This window comes from Carcharhinus amblyrhynchos, chromosome 4, assembly GCF_965287045.1.
Source record: "Carcharhinus amblyrhynchos chromosome 4, sCarAmb.v2.hapA, whole genome shotgun sequence".
NCBI classification, from domain to species: domain Eukaryota; kingdom Metazoa; phylum Chordata; class Chondrichthyes; order Carcharhiniformes; family Carcharhinidae; genus Carcharhinus; species Carcharhinus amblyrhynchos.
In genome coordinates this window covers 81,171,770-81,199,696 of record NC_137327.1, presented here as the reverse complement: position 1 = coordinate 81,199,696, position 27,927 = coordinate 81,171,770, and the positions used below count along the sequence as shown (strand labels likewise).

The following is a 27,927-nucleotide window of genomic DNA, read 5'->3' as shown; positions in this document are numbered from 1 at the left end:
TTACAGGTTAGCACTGAGCCATTAATGGATTCTGATGTTAACGAGCAGTAATGATAAGTCTGAATGTCCTCCAGATGTTTAGAGGATTCTCTTTAAATTTATTCTCACCTGTCATTTGTCTTCATGGTGTGAGGGACTCACTCTCCATACTGGTTTTACTTAGCCTTGTTTAACCAGCAATGTTCCTTCGATCAACCCACATCAGGATTCACACAGAAATGATCTTAAACTATCTTCTAGCCCTCCATTTCTTGCTGAAATCACTGCTTCAGCCAAGTATGCACCACTCAGATCTTCTCATCAGGCAAATACACTTCAACAGCATTTACAATCAGCAAACCTGACTGATCTTTTGCCTCCCGAATCCACTGATCTAGGAGAATTGAATTTTCTCTCTCACCATCATCTACTGCAACCCCTTGCAATAAGCTAAACTAGCACAGTTGGAGCCCAAGAGATTTAGATGAAGGCACAGAGAATTTGCATATTCTCACATCATTCACTGGGTCAGATTTTGTGGGGGTAGTTGACAGTAAACTGTTGCCATTCTTAATCATAACCACTCTGCAGGCAATAGCAACTTCAGGGTATCGAGCATGTGTAGATTCCTGCGGAAATCCTGAAGGTGCAGTCTCTCATCCAGGGTGCACTGGCTTTGTTACTGACTATTCATATTCAGTGAATAGTCAATTTTGCAATTGACCCGAGGGCAAGTGAATTGTGCATATGAGGACACAAAAGTCAATAAGGGACACAGAGAGACCACAGCAGTAGGCAAAACAATGACACGTAAGAGCTCAATAGAGTGAAGTATCTGGTCTGCTTTAGATCTGAGAACTGCAAACCAGATATTGTTTAAAATGGTGAGAGAAGGATCTATGGAACAGCACTTGTGTTCATGTACTCAAATCACCAAATGTGCAGAAGTGCAACAAGTAATAAAAATGCTCATGGAATGTTGGCTTTCATTTCAAGAGGATTGGGAGTCAAACCTTCAGGTCAACAGTGAATAAATGATGCTTCAGTGACAGAGCGTTGATCAGAAGTCACTTCTTCTATGTCAAATCTTAGGAAAGATACAAACAAGTTACTGTGAACACTGAAATCTGCAACTAAAACAGAAAATGCTGGAAAATCTCAGAAGATAGGACAGCATCTGTAGAGAGAGAGAATGGAGCTAACGTTGAGTCATATTAATGATTTGGATGAGAATATAGGAGGCATGGTTAGTAAGTTTGCAGATGACACCAAGATTGGTGACATAGTCGACAGTGAAGGTGGTTATCTTGGATTGCAATGGGATCTTGAGCAATTGGGCCAGTGGGCTGACAAATGGCAAATGCAGTTTATTTCAGACAAATGCGAGGTGATGCATTTTGGTAGACAGAACTAGGGCAGGACTTAGTTAATGGTAGGGCATTAGAGAGAGTTATAGAACAAAGATCCTTGGAAGTGGGGTCACGAGTGGACGGACTGGTGAAGGCGGTATTCGGCATGCTTGGTTTCATCGGTCAGAACGCTGAATACAGGAATTAGGATGTCTTGAAGTTGCAGAAGACATTGGTAAGGCCATGCTTGGAATACTGTGTGCAGTTCAGGTCACCCTATTATAGAATGGATATTGTTAAACTAGATAAAAATTTACTAGGACGCTACCAGGACTTGATGGTTTGGGTTACAAGGAGAAGCTAGATAAACTGGGACTTTCTTCTCTGGAGCATAAGAGGCTGAGAGTGACCTTATAGAGGTCTATAAAATAATGAAGGGCACAGATCAACTAGATAGTAAATATCTTTTCCCAAAAGTATGGGAGACTAAAACTAGAGGGCGTAGGTTTAAGGTGAGAGTGGAGGGATACAAAAGTATCCAGAGGGGCAATTTTTCACACAGAGGGTAGAGAGTGTCTGGAACAAGCTGCCTTAAGTAGTAGTAGAAGCAGGTACAATTTTGTCTTTTAAAAAGCATTTAGATAGTTACATGGGTATGTTGGGTATAGAGGGATATGGGCCAAATGTGGGCAACTGGGATTAGCTTAGGGGTTTAAAAAAAAAGACAGCATGGACAAGTTGGGCCAAAGGGTCTGTTTCCATGCTGTAAACCTCTATGACTCTATGATTGTTAGCGTCTGGATATCCAGGAAAAATGTGTTAGCCTCTGAAGAGATAGAATACAGCCTCCAGAATGATACCAGAGCTTAAAGGATTAAATCATCAGGTTGGGATCCAGAAGCTTGATAATATTGCCTTGAATTCAGATGGTTGAAGATTGAATAGAACAATCTAATTAAGGGATTTGCTCTGGCTGATGACCAAGTTGAAGAGAAATTGTAAGACTCTGTAAATTACATGAATTATTATAAATTATTGGATGAGCAATCCAATACAAGTGGGCATAACGATACTTTTTTTTTTAAATAGCAAGTCCATTTGGGAGTGAAAACAGGAAGGGCATTTTCACACAGTACATCATGGAAATCAGAAACTTAAGACATGCGTACAAGGTTAATTTAAATTTTCAAGGCTGATGTTGGCCAGTTATGAGAAGGGTATAGGGAGATATATATGGTCAGTAAACAGAGCTGAGGTACAGATCGGCCATGATTCAACTGAATTTGAGAACAAGTTCGAGGGGGCCCTATGGTCCAGTCCTTCTTGTGTAAACTTGATCATCTAGTTCAATCATTCGCAAGAGAAACTCAAATGTCACCGTACAAATCCTGCAACCTCATCTGATGGTCCTGGCAGAAAATGTTACTATGTCATATTTGCAGACAAGTGTTATTTTAGCACCTGACGTGGCCTAGTTTGATTAGGAGCAGAATATAAGAGTGGGAAAACATAAGTGATTCTTCTCTCAGTTATACAAGAAAAAAGGCAACAAATATCACCAAATATAATAAAAGGGGAAAGGGGTCTGCTCCTATAGCTGACTACAGTTCATATAATTTACACAGTCTTACAATTTTTCCTCAGCCTACCCATCAATCCAACCATATGATTGTCCAGGTTTAAAACTCTGGTTCATGAAGGAACCAAGATTAGAATCACTTTGAAAAACTGTGCTTCCCATTCAAAATACAATTCCACTGCCATATTTTATACAGCAGAAAATGGTAAGAAGTTTACATTTAAGATATTTGGATTCAATTTACAAGGGCCAGAGAAATATTTGTCAGATCTATAAAATACAGTGAACTTGTTTTCCAACATTCATCATGCTTTTCATTGCCTCCATTGCATCTGTACAAGTACCTAGACACAGTAAGAAGTCTGACAACACCAGGTTTAAGTCCAACCGATTTATTTGATAGTAAATTCACAAGCTTTCGAGGTTTACCTCTTCGTCAGGTGAATGAAAAGTTCTGGCCTCAGGCAGAGCATATAAAGCACAGACAGTTTACAGATTATCTGTGAACTGTGTTGTAATCTGTAAACCTGGTGTTGTCAGACTTCTTACTGTGTTTACCCCAGTCCAACGCCAGCATCTCCACATCATGACAAGTACCTAGACAAAAGCGGAAGTGAAAGAAAAGATGTTGCTAGGAGTACACACACGGCTTATAGCTATACCTGTCTTTGTGGGGATATATGGAACTTCTTTGTTCCAGCTGAGGTTTCCCCTCTCACTTTTGTCTGGTACTATGATAAAGACTTAATATTTTGTGCGGTGACCTTGATTTGGAAATCAACATCAACTTTGTTTCCAATTTCCCTCTTTTTCATACCTTCACATGGCCCAGCTTCAGCTCAACCCTTCCCTTCCTTGTTTTCTCTATCTCTGGGATAGATCTGCAAATTCCAAAAAGTATCTTGATTCTGGTTCCTCTTACCCAACTTGCTGCAAGGACCCTATTCTGTCCTCCCGGTTTTTCAATCTTTGTTGCATTTATTCGGATAATGCAACATCCCACTTGGGACAAGTCTTCGATTTTTCTCAATTGAGGGCTGGCTACGTCATGTTTTACAGGGCATTTGACTGCCTCTGTTCTATTTCATACACCACTTCTCTTCCTCTTTTCTATACTCGCAGAACAAACAAGTCCTCATGTCATTACCTTCTACACCATCACCCTTAGTATCAAAGAGATCACCTTCGACCATGCCCATCTCCTCCAGCATTGTCACCACCAAACATACCTTGCCTTCCTCTCTCAGCATTGAGGTAACCATTCCCTCCCCAATACACTAATCCATTCCAAAGCATTATTCGACATGCCCACCCTTTCCTATGCTATCTTCTCGTGCAAATATAGAATTCCTATAGTACAGAAGGAAGCCTTTCGGTCCATCGACCCTGTACCAACAGCAATCCCATCCAGGCCCTATCTTTGAAACCACATATTTTTTTTTCTGCTGATTCCCCTCCAATCACTAAAGGACAATTTAGTATGGCCAATCAATCTAACCTGCACACCGTTGGACTGTGGGAGGAAACTAGAGCACATGCAGACAAGGGGAGAACGTGTAAACTCCACACAGACACTGACCCGAAACTGGAATTGATCCCGGGTGACCCAAGGCCAGAACTGAACCCAGGTCCCTAGTGCTGAGACATAGTACTGCTAACCACTGTGCCACCGTGTCGCTCCAAGGTGTAACACTTTCTTACCAAAGTTGCTTCCAAGTTAAACTGGAAATAAGTGGTATTCATTCCCTGGGTTCCTCTACACTGAAATCTGACACAGGCAGAATGACTGTTTCATGAAATACCTCCATTCAGTCTGCAAAAGGATCCTGTGATTTAAGTCTCCTGACATTTTAATCCCCCCTCTTGCTTTCACAGAATCACAGAACAGTTATAACACAAAGAATGCAATTTGGCCTACTGTGATCGCCCCAATTCTCTGGCCTTTTCCTGCTTTTTCCCCCCCACACAGTTACAGATTCGCAGAATCCTACAGTGCAGAAAGAGGCCATTGGGCCCATCAAGTCTACACTGACCACAATCCCATTCTGGCCCTATCCCCGTACTCCCATTTATCAACCCTACAAATCCGCCTGGAACTAAGGGGCAATTTAGCGGGCCAATTAACCTAATCTGCACATTGTTGGAATAATGGGAGGTAACCGGAGTACCCAAAGGAAACCCACGCAAATATGGGGAGAACATGCAGACTCCACACTGACAGTCACCAGAGGATGATATTGAATCCGGGTCCCTGGCACTGTGATGAAGTTGTGTTAACCACTGTGCCATGCTGCCCAGTTCTGCAAATTGCTTTGATTCAGATAATTTGCCAAATCTCTTTCGAAGGCTTCAACTGAATCTGCCTTCACTACACACACAGCAGAGCATTCTAGATCCTATCAAGCAGTATACAAAAAGTATTTGCTCATGTCACCAATGCTTTCTCAATCACCTTAAATCCTCTGGTTTTTCATCCTGTCAGTAGGAACAATTCTTCCCCATCTACTTGATCCGGACTCCAGCATATTTTCAACACCTCCATTTAAACTCTCTTTTCTTCAAACTCCCAATTTCACCAAAGTATCCATATAGCTGAAGTTCCTCATTCCTGGAATCATTCTCACACATCATTTCTACACCCTGTCCAGTGTCTTCGCATCATTCTTAAAATGTGTTTTCCAAAATTGAACACAATCCTCCAGATATGATCAAACCAATATTAAATCACAAGTTCCTTGCTTCAGTACACTACGGCTCTATTTATAAAACCCATGATCCCATGTGCTTTAACCTGCTCTGCCATCTTCAATAATTTGTCTTCATAAACCCACTGGTTCCTGTTGTCTTACATCCCTACTGGAACCGTACCTTGTGTTTTATATTAGCTCTCCTCATTCTTTCTACCAAACTTAATACCTTTACATTTGGCTACATGAAGTTTCATCTGCCACTTCTTTGCCAATCCCACGTGCTTGCTTAAGTGATGTTTTTCACTATCCTCCACATTGCCATGTCATTTCATGTCACCTACAATTTTTGAAGAAGTTGTGTTCTACATACCAGAGTCTGGATTATAAATCTACAACAAGAAAAGCATCTGTCTGAACACAGCCATGGGGACACCAACTATACGTCATCCTCCAGTCAGAAAACCGAGCATACATTAATACTTTCCTGGCACCCCATCAATTTGGCAACCATGCTATAACTGTTCCTTCTATTCCATGGACTTCAAACTTTGCTGACAAGCCTGTTATGTGGTCTCCCATTAACTCAAGATCATCAGTAATCCACTCCATAACCCCCAAAAATCAAGCGAGTTAGTTAAACATGATATGCCCTAAACAGGTCCAAACTGGCTTTCCTTAATCCACAATTTGTCTAACTGAAAGTCAATTTTGTACCAAATTATCATTTCGAAAAGCTTTCTCACAGCCAAAGTTCAACCAACTGGACTACAGTTGCTGGGCTTAGCCTCACACATCTGCGATTCTCCAGCCCTCTAGCACCACCCCAGTATCTGAGGACAATTGGAAGATTGTGGCTAGTGCCTCTGCAATTTCCATGCTGACTTCTCTCAGTATCCTTGGATGTCTCTCATCCAGGCCTGGTGACTTGCCACTTTTAAGTACAGCCAACCTAGCAAATATTTCCTCTCTGAACTTGCAGCCCAATCTGTGTCTCAACAGCCTCTTCTTTCAGTATGAATTGGGCTGCGCTGTCTTCCTTGGTAAACATGATGTGGATGTGCCGGCGTTGGACTGGGGTAAACACAGTAAAAAGTCTGACAACACCAGGTTCAAGTCCAACCGATTTATTTGATAGTACACTCACTAGCTTTCGGGTTAGTCCCTTCATCAGGTGAATGGAGAATTCTGGCCTCAGACAGAGCATATAAAGCACAAACAGTTTACAGATCTGAATCACTGAATTACCAATCACAAACATCTATATGAGGACATCAACAAGTTCCATCCCACCATCAGACTCACCATGGACTATTCCCCAGAATCAGTTGCATTCTTGGACACACGCATCTCCATCAAGGACGGTCACTTCAGCACCTCACTGTACCGCAAGCCCACAGACAATCTCACAATGCTCCACTTCTCCAGCTTCCACCCTAAACATGTTAAAGAAGCCATCTACGATGGACAAGCCCTCCACATACACAGGATTTACTCAGATGAGGAGGATCGTGACAGACACCTCCAGATGCTGAAAGATGTCCTCATAAGAACAGGATATGGCGCTCGACTCAGAGATCGACAGTTCCGATGCGCCACAGCAAAAAACCGCACCGATCTCCTCAGAAGACAAACACGGGACACGGTGAACAGAGTACCCTTTGTCGTCCAGTACTTCCCCGGAGCGGAGAAGCTACGACATCTTCTCCGGAGACTTCAACATATCATTGATAAAGACGAACATCTCGCCAGGGCCATCCCCACACCCCCACTTCTTGCTTTCAGACAACCACTCAACCTCAAACAGATCATTGTTCGCAGCAAACTACCCAGTCTTCAGGAGAACAGTGACCACAATACCACACAACCCTGCCACAGCAACCTCTGCAAGACATGCCGGATCATTGACACGGATGACATCATCACACGTGAGAATACCATCCACCAGGTACACGGTAAATACTCTTGCAACTCAGCCAATGTTGTCTACCTGATACGTTGCAAGAAAGGATGTCCCGAAGCATGGTACATTGGGGAGACGCTACGACAACGGATGAATGAACATCGCTCGACAATCACCAGGCAAGACTGCTCCCTTCCTGTTGGCGAACACTTCAGTGGTCACGGGCATTCAGTCTCTGACCTTCGGGTAAGCATTCTCCAAGGCAGCCTTCACGACACACGACAGCGCAGTCGCTGAGCAGAGACTGATAGCCAAGTTCTGCACACACGAGGACAGTCTCAACAAGGACCTTGGGTTCACGTCGCACTCTGTAACCCCCGTGACTTGCTTGGGTTTGCAAAACCTCACTTACTGTACTGTCTGGAGACAATACACATCTCTTTAACCTGTGATCAGTGCTCTTTCCACTCACATTGTCAGCCACTTTAAGACTTGAACAGCAGGTTAGGTGTAAAGATTCGCATTCTAATCAGTAATCTGTAAACTGTCTGCGCTTTATATGTTCTGTCTGAGGCCAGAACTCTCCATTCACCTGATGAAGGGACTAACCCGAAAGCTAGTGAGTGTACTATCAAATAAATCGGTTGGACTTAAACCAGGTGTTGTCAGACTTTTTACTGTGTTTTCCTTGGTAAAGACAGACACAAAGTACTATCTCAGCCACGTTCCCCACCTATGACCATAAATGTCCTTTTAGGTTCCCATTTGGCTGCACTCCTCCTTTTACCATCCTTTTATTATTTGGGACCAAGGCTTTTGGATTCAGTGTCTTCTTCATACTCTGCCCAGACCCCTCCACATTTTGAAAACCTCCACTTCAACTCTGATTTCATGTCGCATGCATTTTTTTTCTGCTCTATCTTACTCTATCAGTGTCATCCAGGTAGCTTTGATTTTATCTGGCCCTTCCCACTTGTGGAAATGTACTCAGTGTATCCAAACTATCTCCTCTTTGAAAGCAGCCCATTGTTCCATGACATTTTTGCAGGCCAAATTGGATTCCAATTTACCAGGGCTAGGTCTCTTTTCACCTCAGTGAAGTCAGTTCCTCCCCCAGTTAATTATTTTAACTCTGGATTACTCCTTGTCCTTTCCATAGCTTGTGGTGCTATGATCACTGTCCTGTAATCATTCCCTGGCTAAAGCATCCGGCAGCACAGTGGTAGCACTGCTGCCTCACAGTGCCAGGGACCCAGGTTTGATTTCGGGCTTGGGTCACTCTTGTGCTGAGCCTGCACGGGTTTCCTCTGGGTGCTCTGGTTTCCTTCCACATTCAAAAAGATGGTTAGGTGCATTCCCAAACTAAATTCTCCCTTTGGCACCTGTTCAGGTGCACTGAGTGTGGTGACTAGAGATTTTCACAGTAACTTCATGGCAGTGTTAACTTAATCCTAGTTGAAACTTTACCCATTTCAGCCGATTCATTTCCCAGAATCAGATCCAGCAATGCCTTCTCCCTCATTGGGTCAGAAACATACTGATCTCAAAAATTCTCCTGATCACAATTCATCAACTCTTCCTCCTTTCTGCCTGTTCCACTATTACAATTCCAGCCTATATTGGGATAGTTGAAGTCCTCCTTGACAACCGTTCCACTGCTCTTGCACCTGCCTGCAGTTTCTCAGCAAGTTTATTTCTGCCCATCTTTCTCACTCGATAGTGGCCTAGTGGATACACCAAACAACGTAATGATACCTCAACTGTTTCTTAGCTAAGCAAATAGATTCTATCCTTGACATCTCTCGGACATCCTTTCTCTCCAGCACTGAAGCTCAACCACTGCTGCTCCTCCACTTCTTTCTTTCCTTCCTGATCTTTGCTGATGACATTTAATCCAGGAATATTTAAGACTCTCATCTGCCTTTTTTTAAGCTTTATCTCCATTATTGTCACAACATCATATTCCCATCTCGTGCAATGCTTGCAGTTCACCAACCTTATCTACCACATGCATATTCAGACATGCACAATAAACACAATTTAGGCCTTATTTCATTCACTCCGACTCCCCCCAAGAGCCATTTTGCTATGGCTGATCAATGAATTCAATATCTTGATTCCTCCCCGTATTACTTGAGCTTCAAGAGCTCTATCTAATCCCTTCTTAAAACCATACAACATTTTGGCCTCAACTACTTTGTGTCAGTGAATTCCACATATTCACCACACACGTGAAGAAATTTCTTCTCACCTGTTTTAAAAGGTTTTTCCCCTTATCTTCAAACTATGAACCCTAGTTCTGGACTTCCTCACTATTGGGAACATTTTTATATCATCTGCCCTGTCTAACCCTGTTCTTTCCTTCTCCAGTGTGATCTGTCTCTTCCAATTCCCTCGCTAACATTTCCTAATACCCACAGCCCTGCTAATTTACTTTGAACCCTCCCTAATAGCACAGGCAAATAGCCCTACAAGGCCAAGATTTCTAACTCTATTTAGGTGCAACCCTTCCTTCCAACACGTTCCATTTTCCCCGGAACTGGTCCCAATGCTCCACAAACGTTAAGTTCTCACTTCTGCTCTATCTCCCAGCTATCATTCCATCCTCTTTCGTTTAGTCACAAGCGTATAGTATTGGGAGCAATTCAGTAATTACTATCTTTGAGGTCTTGCTTTTGAATTTCTTTCCTAGCTCTCTAAACTCTGTCTGGAGCTTATCCCTTTTTTTTTACTTATGTTGCTGGCATGGATATTGATCACGACTGCTGGCATTTTAGCCTCTGCTCTTAAGAGGGTTTGGCAGCTATTCAGCAACATCCTTGATCCAAGAACCAGAGAAGTCACACACCATCCTTGATTAACATCTGCAGGTACAGAAATACTTGTCTACACCCCTAATAATTGGATCTCCCAACATAATTGATTTCTCAATCTTTGTACTGAACCTGGCTATGGCTGCACTCCAGAGGAGTATTACTCTCACTGGCATTCAGAATTCTTGCCAGTTGAAGAGTGAGATGCATTCAGGGGACTCTTGCACCACTGGTCCTTTTTGACTGCCTAGCAGTCACTATTCCTTCTCTGCAATTATGCATAAGCTTGAGTTGTGGGGTGATCGTATCCATACGCATGCCACACCAAAACTTTCAACCTCGCAGATGTGTAGCAGTGATGCCCACTGCTGCACAAGTTCCAAAAGCTGCTACAATGTTCCAAAGAAACTCAACATACACCACCTCATCCTTCAGCCTTCTGGATTCAACACTGAATTCAACTATTTTAGATAATCTCAAGCCTATTTTGTTTGTGGAACGAAGAAAATATGCATTGTCAATACAATTATACACAGCTTTCACAAACATTGTTTGCAAACATTAGGTGAAACCCAAAAGCATGGATATGACAAACAGTATAACCTTTATTGCATGCAAAAACAAATCTACTAATTGACTGGTAAACGTACAGTGCTTTTCACCTTGGTTGGATTGTAAGCTTTTCCATCAAAGTCTTCAAAATCAGTATCAGAGGAGAAATGTGTTTCAGTCTCCCTGGTAAGAAAGTTAAACCAGGTGTTAGTATTAAGTCAATCCCAATAAACAAAAATTTCATTTGCCAGCTAACATTTGGCAAAATAGCAACCAAAAAATCTATCACTACCAAAATAAAGTCACCAATAAGTTGTGTGATTGCACGAGGCCATGTCACAATAACGTATGCCACTGATCATTTTGTGCATTAATTATATATAGATCTTATCACTGCATATAACACTGGAAGCAAAGATTCACTGAATAGAAGCTCTAAAACAAGGCATTCTTGTATCTGAGCTTGATTACACATGTATCTGCTAAGTATTTTGTATCGCCAGAAAGAGAAAGTAATACTTGTGAACAACTCACTGATGACACCACTACCTTCTGTCTACTAATAAACATGCAAAGAAAACAGGAATATGGCAAATGCCTTGGCAAGGATAAATTAAGTAGAACTTAAACTCTTCCAATGAACATGCCCTTGAGGAAATTTTTGTTTCAGTTAGAAAAATCTGCTTTCTTACACGTGGGGGGGGTAAAAATCATAACATAAGAATACATTTCAGAAGACTGCAGATTTAGGAATAAGATTTTGTATATGCATTTTTGAATGATTGTGAAATGGATAAACAAGTACTTGCAAGTTTAGCTACATGAATATCTTACATTCCCATAATTATGTTTTACAGAAACACTGAAAACAAGTGACTGCTTCTCTATCTACACCAAGAGATATATTTTGACCCCCAAACCGCCCAAGATCAGGGGCTTGAGCAGCAAGGGGAAAAAAAAACAAAGTTCCAACATTATTAATGCTAACAGAGGCGGAGCACAATACAAGGTTACTTTCCTTGCAAAGCTGACTTAAAGCCAAGGTAAATTCAATTTATATATTAGTTCTTCAGATCAATTTTCTATGTGACTTCTATCTATTGGGTGGAGACACCAGAGTAAATCAATCCAACAGCAATCAACTGAATATGCAATTGCAAGAAAGCTGAAGAGTCAATAACTGCTATCTTTGATCTGATGTAAACATGCATCGTTCCCACAAACAACACCTCAAAAATAGAAACTTGCATTTAATGACACCTTTGACACAACAAAACATTCCAAAAGCGCTTCATACAGGTATTATAAAATATAAACACCAAGCCACAAAAGGAAATAGGTCAGGTGACCAAAAGCTTGGTCACAAAATTAGGTTTCAAAAAGTATCTTAAAAGGAGGAGAGCAAGGTAGGGAGGGAATTCTAGAGCTTGGGGCCTAGGCAAGTAAAGCACTTTATCATTGGTGGCCGAGATGATTCCACAAAACGCCAGGAGTGCTGGTATCTTGGGCTATTATAAAAGTTTGAAAAGATTAGAGAAAGGTGAAGCCATGAAGGAATTCAAAAACAAGGATGAAAATTTTAAAACCATTGTTTGACAGAGAGCCAGTGTAGGTCAGCAGTATCAGGGTGACAGGGAATGGGGCATCCTACAAGTAAGGACATTGCTAGAGTTTTGAATGACCTCAAGTTTATAGAGGAATAGCACGAATGAGGTTGCAAGTTCATCTCTAGGTCAATGACAGAAAACCTCAAACCATTTCCTTGTGGCAAAAGCAATATTTTCAAATTTCAGGCATCAGACTGCCTTCATCTAAATCTAAAACAAGTCAGAGCATTCTTCATATAATTCTTAGAGACTTCTCCAAAAACTTTGCACAACTACTTTTAACTTGGAAACAGCGAGTAATTACGGACTGCAATCCTGCAATTCAGGAGAACAGCCAGATTTATTTACTGGTCCAAGCAATGGTTGATGATGGATCCTGTCTGATCCACCAGTTTCCTGAGCAGGCTGTCAAAGTAATCTGGCAGAATGTCTTTCAAACAAATGCCAAGACACAACTTGGCTCATGATCATAACAGCCCTCCGAGTCAAATGCTTCCTACATGCCCAGACTCTCACCCCTCCTTGCATTAAGGTGGCAGCGGTGGGATTCATATCTTTCTAGAATGTGCCTTCGCAAGGAGGTATGGAGAGAGATGCAGTGCTTTTTGTCACAGTTCATCCTAAGCAGACTGGTGACAAGGACACACTGTTTCATGGGCTATTTCCAAGGGTACACAGTGAGACAATCAACCACAGTGGAGGATCACCAACTTGAAGGCCAAAACCTATTTGGCTTTCAGTGCAAAGAGTTGCCTACGACCGAATGATGCAGACTGGCAAATTTCAAGATGCTAAGTGAGGCCATAAAGCTTGAGACAACTGTCACAGGGGCATAATGGGGAAAGGATACTGTGTAAGGCCATTCAGCCACAGCGTATCAAGGAAATTGGATGGAATCTCTTGGGCTCTATGACTTACACTGAACGTATACAGTAAATATTGTTTGCATCACAATTTATTGAAGCACCTCAGCAGTGTAAAATGTCTGCAAGAAATTTGGCAATCGCTGCACTTTCAATAATGACCATTTTGAAATGTTTTGTCATGTTCTAAAAAAGTACATTTTTGCCGAAAAACACAACTTTGCAGCAAGATGCTCAGGCAACCATTTGGGATTTATGAAGGGCTATAGATAGGTTAAATGAGTTAAACAGATTAAATAGCAAATGAAGTGCAATGTAGGAAAATATGATGTTTCCACTTCAACAGGAAAAACAGAAAAGTAGAATCTCATTTAAACAGAAAAACTAAAGAACTCTGCAGTACAGAGGGATCCCATGCAGGCAGTTGTTGGTCTTTACTTCAATGGGATTTGTAGGGAAATCTTGGTACAACAATAGGGCATTGACGAAAGCATACCCAGAATACTGTATTCAGTTTTGATGCCCTTATTTGAGAAATATATTTGCATTAGATGCAAGTCAGAGAAGCAATGCTGAACAAATTGTGGGTAGCACGTTCAGCGAGGTGGTCACACTGCAGATCAGGATTCCACAGACAGAAAGGGAAAGGGTGACCATCAGGAACAGTACAAGACTCAGGAAGGTAGTGCATAAGTCCCTCTCAAGCACATGCTTTGGATACTGTTGTGGAGGTGATGGCCTCTCAAGGGAAAGCAGACAAGTTCACGGTTCCGTGGATAGTTCTGCTGCTTAAAGGGGCAGGAGGAAAACGACTAACAGGACCACTGTGACATGGGATTTAATAATTAGGGACACAGGCAGACACTTCCGTGGCTGCAAACATAATCAAGGATAGCAAGTTTCTTCCCTGGTGACGGAGTGGCTGCAAGGCATTCTGTGGAGAGAAGGAGAACACCAGCGGTCATGGTACACATCGGTATCAATGACATAGGTAAATTAAGGGAGGAGGACCTGCAAGCTAAGTACTCGAAGTTAAATTAAAATGCAGGACTTCAGACATAACAACCTCAAGATTCCTCCCACTTCCACGCACTAGCAAGAGCAGGAATAGGCTAAACCAGATGAATGCATGGTCGGAGAGATGGTGTAGCCAGGAGGCATTCAGATTCTTGGGGCATTGTAACTGCTTCTGGGAAAGGTGGAAACTGCATAAACTGGACAGGCTGCACTCAGAGCTGGAACCAATATCATTGCAGGACACGGCTTTTGCTCGTTCAATTGGGGAGTATTTAAACTAGTGTGACTGGGGCATGTAATCCCAGCAGTAGGATCATATAGTTCAGATTTAAATAGAGGTAATTCAGTATCCTTCCGTATTACCACCAACCCACCACCACCCACCCCTCCCCTTGCATCTTCTGAATCGAAAGTCATTGCAAAAATTCAAAGGAGTAGTGATACAAACACCAAACCCTGAAGCATTCCACTCTACTCATCAGTGAATGTAAAAATAGCAGTAAAAGCCTCTAGGACCACTCGTGCCTACTTTGCCATTCTTAAGATCACAGCTGATTTTGACCTCAAAGGTCAGTCTACCTGTCTCAATCCCACATCTCACAATTCCCCTCCAACTAAAAAATCTGTCGTGCCCTTGAATATATTCAATGGCCAAGTGTACATATCAGGACAGTTAATTACAAAGACTCAATCCTCAGTGCAGAAATGCCCTACCTCAGTCTTAAATAGCAGACTCAACTTCCTAAGACTACTGGTTCCAGACTCTACAATCAAGGAAAACTCAGCATCTACCTAATCAAGCCCCCTCAATATTAAATGATTCAATGTGCACACCTCACTTTCTTCTTAACTCCAGAGAGTGGAGGTCTTATCGTGAGAAAATTCTTATGTCCTGCCGGTCAGTTTATTGAGTTTTTCTGCTGCCTTCGAGATATTAAAGGAAGGGCATATGATGAAAAAAGCAGAGTACACCAGGCACAGGCACAAAGTCATGTACAATTATAGTAAAAAATAACCTAGTATTACACAAATTCCTTCCAAAGGTCAACAAGCCATTTGATTTGTTTTTACTTGCAGTTTTCTGTATTTCTTGTACAAGGACAACCAACAATCTTGGAACATCAACGTTTAAAAGTTCCTTGCCATTGAACAAATACTGTATTTATTTTTTTTCTATTCTCCCCACTAAAACGAATAACCTTCTCCTTAGAAAGCCAGACTTCCTTCACACTTCCTGGATGGCTGTTGCACAGCTTAAGAGTTTTAGATGAGATCAAATTTACTCGTTTGTTCAAGCAACCTTTCTTGAAAAAGGGCACGAAATTATTCTGTGACCATTCTATTTCCTCCTTTCTTCACCAATCTGGTTAGGTCCATTTCCTTACCAAGTTCCTACCTCGTCTCTAATACTCAACATAAATTCCATCTAACTCAAATACTGATCATGTTCAAGCTCTTACAATTTATCTGTTTAGCATTCCCAATAATAGTGAATTGATTTGTTTTGTTTTGAGATTATGCTGTGCATTTCTCCCAAGTGAAAGTTTGAGGAAATACTATGTGCATGCTCAGTTTTAGCGTTCCCACTTTTTCTGACAGTATTTATTACGCTTAAATTATTTAGCTACATTTTATCTCTTCATCCCTACATGTAGCATTTTTCCTCGAGTTTGAATGCGTTTCTTGGCTTTTTTATATTCAGTTCCTCGCCACAAGTCTTTGAAGGGGAGAGGGCAGGCAGAGAAGAGGGTATTAAGAGCAATGTTGCAACAAGCCAGGTATGTTCAAGTACGTTCATCATAAACTTGGATCTCTTTTTAATTTGCTAACGTAGACTAGGTTGCAATTCTTGAGGTAAGGTGCCCTGTGAAAAAGTGATGGTAAGCTTTCTCTTCAACTACTGCAACCCTGAGTAATGACAGTTCTGTCACGGTGTAAAGGGAGTAAATTCAGGGCATAAACGAAGCACCAATGAAGGATGAATACCCAAATCACGATGGTTGTTGTGTAAGTTGCAATGAATCACAGAATTGATGTTGTCACAACACTGTTACCTTGATCCTTTCTTGATGATAGAGTTATTTAGTGACAGAGTTCACAGTGAAGGTAGATGCTGTTAGTGACCTTGAGTTGCTTTTGTGCAGCTCAGACTTCGCAGTCAGAATGTAGTGCCTAATTTTTGGAAGCCTTGTGCTTAATAAATAAAATCAAGCAACAGGCGTCTGAAAGCAACGCAGCAAGACATGCTGGACAGCAAGGGTTCAAATGCCCTTCACCTGGCATCAGATAATTACAAATCAAGAGGTAAAGCTAATTTTTCTCTTTCAGCACGTATTAGATTAAATCAGGGTGAAGATCTGCAGCTTCAGGATCTCCAAGTCAAAGGGATGAAGATAGGAATAAATTTATTGAGAGATCTAAGAAAAGCTGAAATTACTAAAGGAAATCTGTTGAACTTTCATTTTCACTGGACAGGCCAGAGAGCTCAGGAGAGATGGCCGTGGTCAGGCCAGGCTGCCCCGGCAAAACGGTCAGGCCAGACTGCCCCGGAGAAATTAAGGGCAGCGGTTAGACTAGGTGGGCCAATCTCTGTAGACTAAATAGCTTCAACAGTTAACACTGCTGCCTCTCAGCACCAGGGACCAGGTTCAATTCCAGCCTCAGGTGACTTTGTGTGGAGTCAGCATGTTATCCCTGTATCTGCGTGGGTTTCATAAGAACATAAGAAATAGGAGCAGGAGTAGGCCATCCAGCCCTTCGAGCCTGCCCCGCCATTCAGTAAGATCATGGCTGATCTGTCGCTGCTCAGTTCCACTTTCCCGCCCTCTCCCCATAACCCTTAATCCCCTCTCTTATCAAAAACCCATCAACCCGCGTCTTAAAAATATTTAGCGAGGCAGCCTCCACCACTTCAACGGTCAGAGAATTCCAGAGATTCACCACCCTTTGAGTGAAGAAGTTCCTCCTCAACTCCGTTCTAAACCGCCCCCCTTTTATCTTGAGGCTGTGCCCCCTAGTCCTATTGTCTTTTTTGAGCGGGAAGAGTCTTTCCACCTCTATCCTATCCATTCCATTCATCATCTTATACGTCTCAATGAGATCTCCTCTCATTCTTCTAAACTTTCTCCCCACAGTTTCCTCACACATTCCAAAAGATGTGCAGGTTAGGTGGATTGGCCATGCTAAATTGCCCCTTAGTGTCTGGGGGATTATCAGGGTAACCACATGGGGTTACAGGGATAGGGCCTGGATGGGATTGTTGCCAGTGCAGGCTCAAGGGGCCAAATGGCCTCCTTCTGCACTGTAGGGCTTCTATGGCTCATTTAAATAATGTAAACAAAGGGCTGGCGTTTTCCTGCCATTCTGACCAACGGGATCTTCCAGTCCTGCCAATGGCTATCTCCCACCAAGTGTTGCCTGGTGGCATGGGTTGTTTAGAATGGGAAACCCCATTGACAGCAGCAGGACCAATTATTGAGCCAAAGTTGAACTGAGTCATGAAAAGAAAATACGAACCAAAAGGAAATATGCTCCAAACCTGTTAATTCGGGTGGATAATGCTGAACAACAGCGAATGCACTGTGATGTAGTACTACAGTTTATTTGGCATCATAACTTTGTGTTTAAGTGCAGAAATCTAATAAGGTAAGAAGTCTGACAACACCAGGTTTCAGTCCAACTGATTTATTTGATAGTAAACAAACTTTTGGGGTTTGCCCATTCTTCAGATGAATGGAGAGTTCTGGCCTCAGACAGAGCACGTAACAGCACAGACAGTTTACAGATTACTGATTAGAATGCGAGTCTTTACAATTAACCTGCTATTCAAGTCTTGAAGAGGCTGACAATGTGAATGGAAGGAGCATTAAGCACAGGTTAAAGAGATACGTATTGCCTCCAGACAGTACAGTAAATGAGGTTTTGCAAACCCAGGCAAGTCACAGGGGTTACAGATAGTGCAACATCAACCCAAGATCCCCGTTGAAACCGTCCTCCTGAGATGAACTTGGCTATCAGTCCCTGCTCAGCGACTCTGCGCTGTGTGTCGTGAAGGCCACCATGGAGATCGCTTAGCTGAAGGTCAGAGGCCAAATGTCCGTGACCTTTGAAGTGTTCACCAAGAGGATGGGAACAGTCTTGCCTGGTGATTGTTGAGCGATGTTCACTTATCCGTTGTCGTAGTGTCTGCACGGTCTCCCCAATGTACCATGCTTCGGGACATCCTTTCCTGCAGCGTATTAGGTAAAAAGTCTGACAACACCAGGTTTTAGTCCAACCGATTTATTTGATAGTAAACTCACAAGCTTTCGAGGGGACTGCCTCTTCGTCAGGTGAATGGAGAGTTCTTCTCCATTCACCTGACGAAGAGGCAGTCCCCTCGAAAGCTTGTCTCCATTCACCTGACGAAGAGGCAGTCCCCTCGAAAGCTTGTGAGTTTACTATCAAATAAATCGGTTGGACTAAAACCTGGTGTTGTCAGACTTTTTACTGTGTTTACCCCAGTCCAACGCCGGCACATCCACATCATGCGTATTAGGTAGACAACGTTGGCCGAGTTACAAGAGTATGTACTGTGTACCTGGTGGACGGTATTCTCACGTGTGATGATGTCATCCATGTCGAGGATCCGGCATGTCTTGCAGAGGTTGCTGTGGCAGGGTTGTGTGGTCTTCTGGTCACTGTTCTCCTGAAGACTGGGTAGTTTGCTGCAAACGATGGCTTGTTGGAGGTCGTGCGGTTGTCTGAAGGCAAGGAGTGGGGGTATGGGGACGGCCCTGGCGAGATGTTCGTCTTCATCAAATGATATGTTGAAGACTCTGGAGATGATGTCATAGCTTCTCCACTCCGGGGAAGTACTGGACAACGAAGGGTACTCAGTCCACCGTGTCCCGTGTTTGTCTTCTGAAGAGGTCGGTGCGGTTCTTCGCTGTGGCGCATCGGAACTGTCGATCGATGAGTTGCACCCCATATCCTGTTCTTATGAGGGCATCTTCCAGCGTCTGGAGGTGTCTATCATGATCCTCCTCATCTGAGCAGATCCTGTGTATACGAAGGGCTTGTCCATCGGAGATGGCTTCTTTAATGCGTTTGGGGTGGAAGCTGGAGAAGTGGAGCATTGTGAGGTTGTCTGTGGGCTTGCGGTACAGTGAGGTGCTTAAGTGACCGTCCTTGATGGAGATGCGTGTGTCCAAGGATGCAACTGATTCTGGAGAATAGTCCATGGTGAATCTGATGGTGGTGTGGAACTTGTTGATATCATATAGTTGTTTCAGTGATTGTTCACCATGAGTCCAAAGGAAGAAAATGTCATCAATGTATCTAGGTGTATAGCATCGGTTGAAGGTCCTGTGCGGTGAAGAAGTCTTGTTCAAACCTGTGCATGAAGATGTTGGCATATTGAGGTGCGAATTTGGTCCCCATGGCTGTTCCCTGTGCCTGGATGAAAAACTGGTTGTTGAAGGTGAAAACATTGGGGTCCAGGATAAAGCGGATTTATAACTCATCATTGATGAAGGCGAACATCCTGCCAGGGCCATCCCCACACCCCCACTCCTTGCCTTCAGACAACCACACAACCTCCAACAGGCCATCGTTCGCAGCAAACTACCCAGTCTTCAGGAGAACAGTGACCACAAGACCACACAACCCTGCCACAGCAACCTCTGCAAGACATGCCAGATCATTGACACGGATGACATCATCACACATGAGAATACCATCCACCAGGTACACGGTACATACTCTTGCAACTCGGCCAACGTTGTCTACCTAATACGCTGCAGGGAAGGATGTCCCGAAGCATGGTACATTGGGAAGACCATGCAGGCGCTACGACAACGGATGAATGAACATCGCTCGACAATCACCAGGCAAGATTGTTCCCTTCCTGTTGGCGAACACTTCAGCGGTTACAGGCATTCGGCCTCTGACCTTCGGGTAAGCGTTCTCCAAGGCGGCCTTCACGACACACAGCGCAGAGTCACTGAGCAAGGACTGATGGCCAAGTTCCGCACATGAGGACGGTTTCGACAGGGATCTTGGGTTCATGTCGCACTCTGTAACCCCTGTGACTTGCCTGGGTTTGTAAAACCTCACTTACTGTACTGTCTAGAGACAATACACATCTCTTTAACCCGTGCTTAATGCTCCTTCCATTCACATTGTCGGCCTCTGTAAGACTTGGATAGCAGGTTAGTTGTGAAGACTCGCATTCTAATCAGGAATCTGTAAACTGTCTGTGCTGTTACGTGCTCCGTCTGAGGCCAGGACTCTCCATTCACCTGAAGAAGGAGCAAACCCCAAAAGCTTGTCAGTTTACTATCAAATAAATTGCTTGGACTTAAACCTGGTGTTGTCAGACTTCTTACTGTGGTTACCCCAGTCCCACACCGGCATCTCCACATCATGAAATCAAATAAACCATGGTTTAGTGACAGCAAGTATAGGATTGGGTTTTCTTCTTCCATTGTCCAAAAGGGTGCTGAAACTCACCATCTGGGCCAACAGACAATAAACAGCTTTTTAAATGGGCTACTGGCCCACTGAACCATACTCCAGTCAAATCATTGGCTTCAGGAAAGAAAAACATTAGTTGTACAAAGTTGGGAAACATGCAAGACCAGCAGTTTTTATTATGGAAAACAGTGTGGCTAAATAACCAAAACAACTTACTGAGGGAGCTGAAATTCTGTGGGTATTTCAGGTTCAGCTATCATCTCCTACACATCTTCTGTGACAAAAATAAATTATATTTGTCCTCCCCACTTCACAAGAGCAGTGTGTTCAGTTCCAACCTAGTCACTTCTAGTCACAGAACGCAAAACCTGAAAGGAAGAAAACATAAAACTGAATCTTTTAACTTCCTTCCCTTTAGTTTCTTCACATTTATAGTTTACATTAATAGCACCCAGGAAACAGAGATAGTTTTAAAACAAGGCATAGCTTTAAGTAAACTTAATTTTATGTTCCTGTATACGAAAAGGCTAAAATTTTAGTTAGCTTCGCGTTAAACAAAGGTGCCTGGATATGTGTGGGTGTTGGTCACTTTAAACTGTGTCTGCATGGTAATTAAAGGGTTTAAGACATGAAAGTAAACAGGATGTAAAGGGAAATCAGATTGTTTAGCAAGCAGGGGCCACCCTAGATTAGAAAGAGCTTTTCAGTTTAATTTTAAGCTGGACTCAAGTCGCTGGAAAGAGCAGAATCTGCAGAGAGCAGCTTCGCCAAAACTAAGTCCAGAAACCAGAAAGTTGAGAGAGAAAAAATGTCTCAGGAAGACAGTTAAAGGAGCAAAGAGCAAAAATTTGGACACTGCTCTGTTGAGTAAAACACAGAGGAAAACAAGTGCTGAGTTAAAGGGACGGCCAGCTGCAAGAATCAGATTTAAAGTGAGAAGCCAGACAGCAAGGGTAAATCAAAAGTTTGGTAACATTTTAACACAACCTCTGAAGCATTCGTGTTCTGTTGGCATGGTTGGCATGAGGGGTAGTGTGAAAGCTTGAATGGACATTGCAATCCAAGGCAGAGGAAGGCTCAAAGGAGAGACTGAAATCCTGAAAGTGTGTTTTTGGTGAAGATATCCCAGAGGAAGTATTCTTTAGGAGAAAATTCCAAGTTATGTTTTTTCTATCGTGTAAATGTAAACACTCGTGTGGAAGTCAGGGTTCCAGTGAAACCAGCTGGCTGGATGTAACAAGCAACTGTGGGGGGATTTGATGGGAAATTCACAGAACTTCTATTGGGTAGCATCTGCCATTTGGTTTCAGAGTGGGGTATGTCTAACTGCACTTCACCAATTGGTTCACGTGGACCTCTATAGAACATTAGCATTTAAGATCTTCCATAACTTATGTAATCTTTGTCAATACCAAGTGTCTAAGATAAACAAGAAACAACCGTTTGAACATGAGACACAACTCCAATAGTTAGCAGCACTTTGCAGAGGATGAAGACAGCAGCCAAAAATGCTTTTCTTTAAAAAAATGTTCAATAAAAATTCTAAAAGGTATGCAAGATTATAGTATCTATTAATCCCACATCCAACTGATGCAGATGAGAAATTTTCACATGAATACCCAGCTAAGCAAAGAAAGATTATGGTGCCAGTGCAGTCTTAAAGGTTCTTAGAGATGGAAAAGTATTGCTGCAGAGGAGGAGGTAGGGAGTCAAGAAGAAAGTGAAGGCCAATGTTGTATGCAACACACAAGGGGGTGGAAGAGGAAGGAGTTGAAGAATGACGCAAGGGGGCGGGTGACAAAGGTGGGAAAGAGAGAGGTTAATTGGGGAAGTACAATTGATGGATGAAAGCTAAAACAGAAGGAACGAAAGGGGAATGAGATATGGAATGGGAAGAATTCATGTGTAAAGAATATTTAAACGCTCACCAGGAAGCAAAGTAAAATGCAACTCCTAAGTATTTGACCTGGGTCCCAAGCATCACTTATGCTCTGACAGCTGTGCTACTCAAAATTACGACTTTCTGCTACTTCTCAGGATTCCATGTTTCGTGGGACTGCCACAGCATCTTGCCAACAACTAAACTGCCCTGTCACCACCAGGCTGAAATGACCATCCATAACAGCAGCAGCTATCAAGAGGTAGAAGTTCGAGCTGCAGGAACACATCAGATTGCAAGGCAAAAGCAAGAGTTCTAGTCTGAAGCAGGATTCCAGCTAATGGAGGCAACTGCAAAAAATATGATAATATGCCTTCAAAAAAAAATGTATTTGTATCACGTTTCTTGTAAGGGATATGTTCAAATTCAGCTCTGTTTTACACGGTGTCGATTTGTCTACAAAGAAGGCAGTTCACATGCTGAGAATGCTGATGAGGCTAATGATTGATTTTAGCTAGGGATGTTTGTGTTCTCATCTGAGTTAATTAATTTTCCTTTATTTGGTTTTGATCTCGAGTTTCAGTGTGAAGTTTTGATTCAGTTGCTTTACAGAGACAATCATGTGTTAATGGCTGGAGCTCTGCTTACAGAAGAGTGATTTAAAATGAAGAGGAGTTTCTGCCATGTTCAGAAAGGAGGATGTCTCTGTCTCTCTCTGAAGTCTGCTGGTTGGGGCCTGCTGGCGAAAAATAAGCCTCTCAGGTGGTGTTCTGGAGGTTTGAGGACTGGCCCAAGTTCCAACATGCAAGCTGTGTTTGCTAACTGATTATGAAGAGGAAGTCTAAACTAGGAACACTGCTTGAATTGGAACTATAAGATAGGTTAGCTTCTCAAAGCTGTAATTTGTCAGATTTAAGTGTGATCAATTGATAAATGTTAAGGTAATTTTTTTTTATAGTTAAACTGTATTGTTAAGGAAAGTTCATTTTGATAAAAGCTTCCCAATTTGACAGCAGAATCACGCCTGGAGTGAAACATCATCTCCTCACATTAATGCCAAATAGCAGATAGTTGCAGTCTAGTCTAACTTCATAACATACATTGGAGTTTCTGATCTGGTACCCTAACGGGATCAGAGAATGAGTGCCAGCAGAGTAGAAAAATGGCTCAAACAGACCAACCATTATGGCAGTCAAAAGGACACTAATGCTGAAATTATGTTTCCTCAAAAACGAAAACCAGTAATTTTAAATGAGATGTCAGTGCAGGTCCAAAATCCTGGGAACAAGACAGCAGGTATGTACAAAGATGGAGTGGAACAGGCACAGACTGGCAAAAATGACCAAGAGTCAAATTTTTACCTGCTTATACAAGGGCACATCAATTGTCACAATTGCTCTAGTGGTGGTTGGCGGGGGATGGACAGGATAAAGAGGGTGAAACAAGGAGTACAGGGAAAGTGAGACACAGACACAAGTTGCTAACATAAAGCAACACTCAATGGGTACATAATGGACAAAATCATCCCTTCGATACAGCCGTAGAGAAACCAGCAAAAGTAAATCCATTCAAATCCATCGAACTTCAAATGTTGAAACACGCATTTCCAAGCTTCTGGAGTTTTCCTTGAACAAATTTTCAATGGCAAAAAGCATGTTTCTGTGGATCAGTCTCGGTGGGAATCAGAAGTACAAAAAGTATCGCTGGACAGTCAGGTTGACTTGCTCTTTGGCTTAAATAGGCTTTGCACCACTGTTATAGGTGTGGCCAACATTGATTCTCTCAAGTCTATTTGCATTTTCCTAGTTCTGGAACATGGAGGTAGGTTCAGGCTACCAACAAATAGGGGTCATGAGTCCAAGCAGTACAGAATTGAAGTTGCTGCTGGCATCAAAGTAAAAAAGGTTGGAAGGGAATTAGCAAGTCTGAGATGAACAGCGACCACAAGTACAAACAGATCATTTGCAAACATCTTTGCAGCTTCTATAGCAATGATGCTGCTGTCCATCAAATAACTTGTATTGTTAAGGAACTCTAAGGAATAAAACTACAAAGCTATATCACCTGCTCTCAGAGAGGAATAAAAGTTGGAAAACAATATCCATACGGTTAAAAAGCGTTTTGCAAAGCCATTTCAGAAGTTAAGTTTATATAGGTTGGCAATTTATGCCAATGCAAAATGCAAACAAAGATAAAACACCTCTCTGGACAATCTCAAACATTACAAGAAAAGAACTTTCAGTCCATAGCTACCTCTCAGTGGCAACCACTGATGGATTATCATTCCATAGGAACTGCACCTTCGCTGGAATTCCTAAGCTCATCTCATCTGACGTTCTTCACTCAGGCCTGGTGAGATAGGAATAGCAAAGGGTGCCCCCAAGTGCAGCAGCATAGTGTAAATAGACAGCAACGAATGTGGTGGACATGTCAACTTTTTACAACGCCAGCTGTCAGACTGGAGATTATGGTCCTTCATTTATTTTGCACTTGTACAGTGGTTAGCGTTGCTGCCTCACAGCACCAAGGACCTGGGTTTGATAGCCAACTTGGGTCACAGTCTGCCTGTGTCTGCGTGGGTTTCCTCTGGGTATTCCAGTTTCCTCCCACAGTCCAAAGATGTGCTGGCCATGCTAAATTTTCCCTCGGTGTACCCAAACAGGCACCTTTCACAGTACCTTCATTGCAGTGTGAACCTAAGCCAACTTGTGACGAATAAACTTTTTTTTTACCTTGAAGGTAGAAAAATGCTCTAAGACCACAAAACTACCAGTGTGGAAGAAAATGCCAAATCTGAGCAACTTCAACAATTGCATAATTGATGTCGTATTTACGCTATTTCACATCAATTTCACTGCTTTCAACTAAGTGGCTTACTGGGCCATTCTGGAGGGCAGCAGTCCACATCACTGTAAATTAGGAATCACATGTGGGGCAGACCAGGTAATGAAGGCAAATTTCCTTCTCCAAAGGACATCAGTAAATCAGATGGGGTTTCACCGTATTGAATGATAGATTCATGATCACACACTCAATTAAGAAATCTGGAATATAAAATTTAAAGTCAACTTCATCAGTTGCCATGATGGGATTTGAACTCATGTACCCATAGCATTTGCCTGTGCTTCTAGATTACTAGCCCAGTGACATTACTACAATACTACCAACACCCCTTATAGTGCAACTAGTACATAAAGTCTTCTAAGAAGGATGATGCAAAAAGGACCTCAATTCTTTGGTACTTGTGCAATAAAATTACTGCTTAAAAGAAAATCTGATCTTCAACATCTTTCTACAGTAAGTTAATCAAATAAATTGAAATAGCTGCCACTAATTATTTTGAGGAGATCCACAATAAATTCAAAGCAACTGTTCAAATAAATTGTTTTGAAAAGCAAAGGCTAATTGGATTTTCAATTTAGCTGATAATCTGTATTCATATCCAGTTTAAACAAATAATTATAATGAAGATCTCTTTTCTGCAAGGGGCTCAGTACAACTTACTCAATTAATCCATTGATAGCCCAGTGAAATTTTTAGTGACTGCAAACCAACAGAGCAGGAAGTCTAATGTCTCCCACTTCAGAGAGTCTCACTCAGAAGTCACAAGGTTAGACAGCATGAGAAATTAAAACATCAAACTCAATGCAAGAGCGATACCCTGCACCAAAACTAGCTTTGTTCAGCTAGTGGGTTCTTAAAAGTGACATTTCATTTCCTAAATCATCTTTTGAACAGAAAGTTAGCAGAATGTCAGGTGCATATGTTTAACAAGTATAGATCTAATGAATCCTGAAGTCAAGCACATATTTGGGAGGGATGGGAAGACAATGAGATGAAAAAGGTGCAGAGGGACCTCGGGGTCCTTGTGCATGAGTCGCAAAAACCCAGCCTGCAGGTGGTCAGGAAGGCTAATGGGATGCTGGCCTTCACTGCGAGGGGGATTGAATATAAAAGTAGGGAGGTCTTGCTGCAGCTGTATCGGGCACTGGTGTGGCTGCAGCTGGAGTACTGTGTGTGGTTTTGGTTGCCGCACTTACGCAAGGATATTTTGGCCTTGGAGGGAGTGCAGAGGAGGTTTACTAAGCTGATGCCGGAGTTGAGGGGGTTGAGCTATGAGGAGAGGCTGAATAAACTAGGCTTGTACTCGTTAGAGTTTAGAAGAATGAGGAGAGATCTCATTGAGACATATATGATGATGAATGGGATGGATAGGATAGAGGTGGAGAGACTCTTCCCGCTCAGAAAGGACAGTAGGGCTAGGGGGCATAGCCTCAAGATAAAGGGGGGGCGGTTTAGAACGGAGTTGAGGAGGAACTTCTTCACTCAAAGGGTGGTGAATCTCTGGAATTCTCTGCCCGTTGAAGTGGTGGAGGCTGCCTCGCTAAATATTTTTAAGACACGGGTTGATGGGTTTTTGACAAGCGAGGGGATTAAGGGTTATATGGGGAGAGGGCAGGAATGTGGAACTGAGCCACGACAGATCAGCCATGATCTTATTGAATGGCGGGGCAGGCTCGAAGGGCTAGATGGCCTACTCCTGCTCCTATTTCTTATGTTCTTATGTTCTTATATCATAGAACTATTCAGCAACTACACACTGTAAATGCAAACAGCATCAAGAATACCACTGTAACTGCTACACATAGTATTTTAAAATAACAATAATGTTATTAATTTATTTGTACAGGTTTGAAAACACACCCAAGGTTCAATACTGTGCTCAACTTGCACCAACTTCATTTTTCAAAACAGCCAAATTAAAAAAAAACAATGAAGCAAAGAGAAAATTCTGCAGGTTTATTAATTTGGAAAGGGCAAACGTACAAGTTTCAAATATAACTAAATGCATCCACCACTGGATTAATTTTCAAATATCATTGAAATTAACAGCAAAGTATTCATGTTCAATTTTGTAGCATGTGCATGACTGATTTTTGAACAGCAAATATTGAACATGGCAAGTTTCTCCATAACCATGAGGTACTTTAAGTAATGCTTTACATGAGAACATTTTCTTAGAAAAAAATTCCAGAAAAAATCTGTGTGAATTTCATTGGTGCAATTACAGCATTTAAAATCAAAGCGAATTAGAACATAGAACATAACAGCGCAGAACAGGCCCTTCGGCCCACGATGTTGCGCCGACCAATTAAAAAGCAATGACCTTCTAACCTAAACCAATCCCTTTCCATCCATAAACCTATCCACGGATCTCTTAAATGCCCCCAAACTAGGCGCAT

At 42.3% G+C, this 27,927-nt stretch overlaps 1 protein-coding gene across 5 annotated transcripts in view; it reads right to left on the bottom strand.

The window, feature by feature from the left end:
• stag2b (STAG2 cohesin complex component b) overlaps window positions 1-27,927 on the bottom strand; it is a 152,308-nt gene that overhangs the window by 82,856 nt on the left and 41,525 nt on the right. For 4 of the 5 annotated variants that reach the window (XM_080187416.1, XM_080187418.1, XM_080187415.1 and 1 more), the window contains exons 2-3: window positions 21,022-21,173; window positions 10,961-11,045 (exon numbers count right to left, since the gene is read on the bottom strand). In XM_080187416.1, the coding sequence (XP_080043542.1) occupies window positions 10,961-11,045; window positions 21,022-21,065 (129 nt within the window). In that variant the 5' untranslated portion in view covers window positions 21,066-21,173. The remainder of the gene's footprint in view (window positions 1-10,960; window positions 11,046-21,021; window positions 21,174-27,927) is intronic. The other variant, XM_080187419.1, reaches the window with a different exon arrangement.